Source organism: Colobus angolensis, unplaced genomic scaffold, assembly GCF_000951035.1.
Source record: "Colobus angolensis palliatus isolate OR3802 unplaced genomic scaffold, Cang.pa_1.0 Scaffold102, whole genome shotgun sequence".
Classification (NCBI taxonomy): Eukaryota; Metazoa; Chordata; class Mammalia; order Primates; family Cercopithecidae; genus Colobus; species Colobus angolensis.
In genome coordinates, this window is record NW_012111142.1 from 3717097 (window position 1) to 3720883 (window position 3787).

A 3787-nucleotide genomic window follows, 5' to 3' on the forward strand; every position below is an offset into this window, starting at 1 on the left:
TTTTTGTATTTTTAGTAGAGACAGGGTTTCACCGTGTTAGCCAGGATGGTCTCGATCTCCTGACCTCGTGATCCGCCCGTCTCAGCCTCCCAAAGTGGTGGGATTACAGGCTTGAGCCACCGCGCCCGGCCTGCCATTATTCTTTTCTTTTTTTTTTTTGAGGCAGAGGTTCCCTCTTGTTGCCCAGACTGGAGTGCAATGGCGCGATCTTGGCTCCCCGCAATCTCCGCCTCCCAGGTTCAAGCGATTCTCCTGCCTCAGCCTCCCAAGTAGCTGGGATTAGAGTCATGTGCCACCGCGCCCGGCTAACTGTATTTTTAGCAGAGACGGGGTTTCTCCATGTTGGTCAGGCTGGTCTCCAACTCCCACCTCAGGTGATCTGCCCGCCTCGGCCTCCCAAAATGCTGGGATTACAGGCGTGAGCCACTGTGCCGGCCTTTTTTTTTAGTCAATCTCTGATAAATAAACTGCTGCTATGTTTAATGCCAGGGGTCTCAGGTCCCACGGAGGGTTTATTCATGAGTGGCCCATTACAATTTCCACTCCTGCTGAAACGTCCTTTCCGTTCCACCAGAATAAGCTCACTTTCTAGGACATACAATCTGTAGCAGTCGCAATATATATTTTCCAAAACCTGAAAGAGGATAAATGGATGATTTCTCAAATGCCCTGAAGCAAAATGAACAACTCTGGGCTGTCATAAAGTCAGAGTTAGATGACACTCCTAAGTGATTAATTCTTCGAGATTTGTAGGGCATTTTTAAACACAGAGGGAAAAAAGCCTACATTTCTTTCTAGAATGTGTAGTCTAACCCTGGAAGTGCTGGGCTACAAAACAGAAAAGCAGATGATGAGCCAAGGCATGGGAGTCAGAGGGTAGGGGAGCCATCTCCCAGCCTATTACATACTGGCTGGGGGCCTTTGGCAAGTTAGTTAACTTCCCTAACTCTCAGTTTCCTCATGTGTAGGAAAATCAAAGAACAGGAAATGCATGCAGAACACAGCACAGTGTCTGATATGCAACAAATGTTCAATAACTATTAAATAATAAAATATCAAAAATTAGGGTACATAAGGATATACCCCAGCCCCTGGGTAAGTTTAAGTATCTTTGCTTTGAATTGATGGAATAAATTTAACATTTTTTTCTTGTGCCTCCAGGACTAATTAAGCACAGCTCTGGCCTTATAAAAACCCAATATTAAGCCAGATATAAAGGAGAAATTGCAGGCCAGGCGCAGTGGCTCATACCTGTAATCCCAGTACTTTGGGAGGCTGAGGCAGGTGGATCATCTGAGGTCAAGAGTTTGAGACCAGCCTGGCCAACATGGCGAAACCCCATCTCTGCTAAAAATGTAAAAATTAGCTGGGTATGCTGGCGTGTACCTGTAGTCCCAGCTACTCAGGAGGCTGAGGCAAGAGAATCGCTTGAACCTGGGAGGCAGAGGTTGCAGTGAGCCGAGATCATCACACCACTGTGCTCCAGCCACTGTGCTCCAGCCTGGGCGACAGAGTGAGGCTCCAGCTCAAAAAAAAAAAAAAAAGGGAGAGCTTCCTTCCTTAATCTCAGACAGCACAATTCAGGTGTCAACAAGGTAAGAGAAGATGCTCTTTTTCAGAGTCAATGGGTCACTCACTACATAAAATAGCTTCTCGTCTCAGAGACGAAGATTCCCAGGAGAAGCAAACATGATAGGTGGTTCTTTCCAAGGTGGTACAAAACATAAGTGATACATTCCTAAACAGAACACAGGATGAAAAATACTCAAGATTCTCACCAGTTTGAAGCTTTCACTTTCAGGCAACTGTTTAATACCAACTTCGAGGCCATCTTCCTCACTACTAACAGGTTCAGTGCTGCTCTGATCCTATGGAATGTTAAAAAGAAAATGGCAAAGATGTCATTCTTCACTCACACTCCCTCGAATTGTACATATACTCACTGTCATTTGCTCATTGTATGGTTGTGGTGGACATTGTTTCCTCTGAGGAAGCCTTTTCTGTTTTCTCTCTCTCTAGCAGAAGACTGTTTTGCTGTTGTTTCAGGTATCTATCTCTGCTGCTCACACACAGGCCTTAGGGAAAGCCGGTCCCTACCCTCTGTTTCAGGTGTAGGCCTGACTGCCTAGGATAGTCTTATTCTTTTCCCAATGATTTTGTCAGGAATGGGCAGATCAGGAATAGATTTTGTCAGTTCTGGCCAATGAAATATAAGGAGAGGTTTGCTGGAGATGTGTGGAAAAGTTCTTCCTTAATCTTAAGAGAGCTGCCAAAAGTCCTTATACCTCCCAAATTAACAAGCGAGCATGAGCCCAAGTTTCCATGGACAGCTGTGCCATGATGACGAGGGAACCAGCCTTAGGATAAGGCTGACCCTGTGGGTTACAAAGCAAAGGTAGAGATAGAAAGAACTGGTTCTCTGATGGCAAAACTAGGTCACTGGACTGAGCAAACTTGGAGCCCAGCCTTATCCTTGACCACTGTCGGTGAGAGCTAATACATTTCTTATTGCTTCAGCCAGTTTGAGTTAGCCATTCTGTTACCTCCAGCCCAAGCTTTCTCACTGAGTCAGTTGACTGTATTTTGTATATGACTAAACTGCTTGAGATAAGAGACTGAGTTTATCTCGTTGATTTCTTTATTTTTTTTATTTAATAAAAAATAATGTTTCTTTAAAATTTAATAAACAATTTTTTGTTGTTGTTGTTGTTGTTGGGGGAGACAGTCTTGCTCTATCACCCAGGCTGAAGTGCAGTGGCATGACCTCCGCTCACTGCAACCTTCGCCTTCCAGGTTCAAGTGATTCTTGTGCCTCAGCCTCCTCAGTAGCTGGGACTACAGGTGCATGCCACCACACCAGCTAATTTTTGTATTTTTAGTAGATGGGGTTTTGCTATTTGGCCAGGCTGGTCTCAAACTCCTGACCTCAAGTGATCTGCCTGCCTCAGCCTCTCAAAGTGTGTCTTGTTGATTTCTGAAATCAAGTCCCATCACCGTGCCTGGCACGTGGAAACCACCTAACACTGATGGAACTAATGAATGCACTGAGTACTTGTTTTCTTTCGTGACTTTTTCCTGCAGAATCCTGAAAATATGTATTTACATAAATGAGACACCTGGCAATAATACATACCACTAAAAATCTAAAATATATTAGTTATCTCCTCAATTGAATTATGACATATTAAATGTTATAGTTAACTAACTAGAAGTTACTTTACTTTCTGGGGGTATATAAGGAAGGATAAGAATGTACCTGAACTTTTATTTTTAATCACCACCATCCTGGGATTACTACAAATTTGGCTGAAATAGTTTATAGGGAAAATAGTTTTGATTTTGAGACATTCAATCTCACTCATAATTTGATGCAATTAAAGCAAAGAGAGCAATCTTTCAACTATCAAATGGACAACAAAATAGGAAAAGAACATTCAATACTGGGTAATGTCAGGGAGAGAGGAATTTTTATACACCGCTGAGTGAATGTAAATTAAGATAATCTTTTCAGAAAAAAAACATATTCTGTGTGTGTGTGTGTGTGTGTGTGTGTGTATGTGTGTGTGATTGCTTACCAGGGGAGTGGAATTGGGGAATGGGTAATTTTGCACTAATTATTTTTATACTGTTTCATTAGAGAAGAATTATCACATACAATTGCATATTTAAACATAAAGTGGCTGGGCGTGGTGACTCAAGCCTGTAATCCCAGCACTTTGGGAGGCCGAGACGGGTGGATCACGAGGTCAGGAGATCGAGACCATCCTGGCTAACATGGTGAAACCCC

At 43.1% G+C, this 3787-nt stretch overlaps 1 protein-coding gene across 1 annotated transcript in view; it reads right to left on the minus strand.

The window, feature by feature from the left end:
* Positions 1 to 3787, minus strand: part of INADL (InaD-like (Drosophila)) — a 472039-nt gene that overhangs the window by 132941 nt on the left and 335311 nt on the right. The window contains exon 31 of the mRNA XM_011941560.1: positions 1779 to 1868. Coding sequence (XP_011796950.1) covers positions 1779 to 1868 — 90 coding nt within the window. The remainder of the gene's footprint in view (positions 1 to 1778; positions 1869 to 3787) is intronic.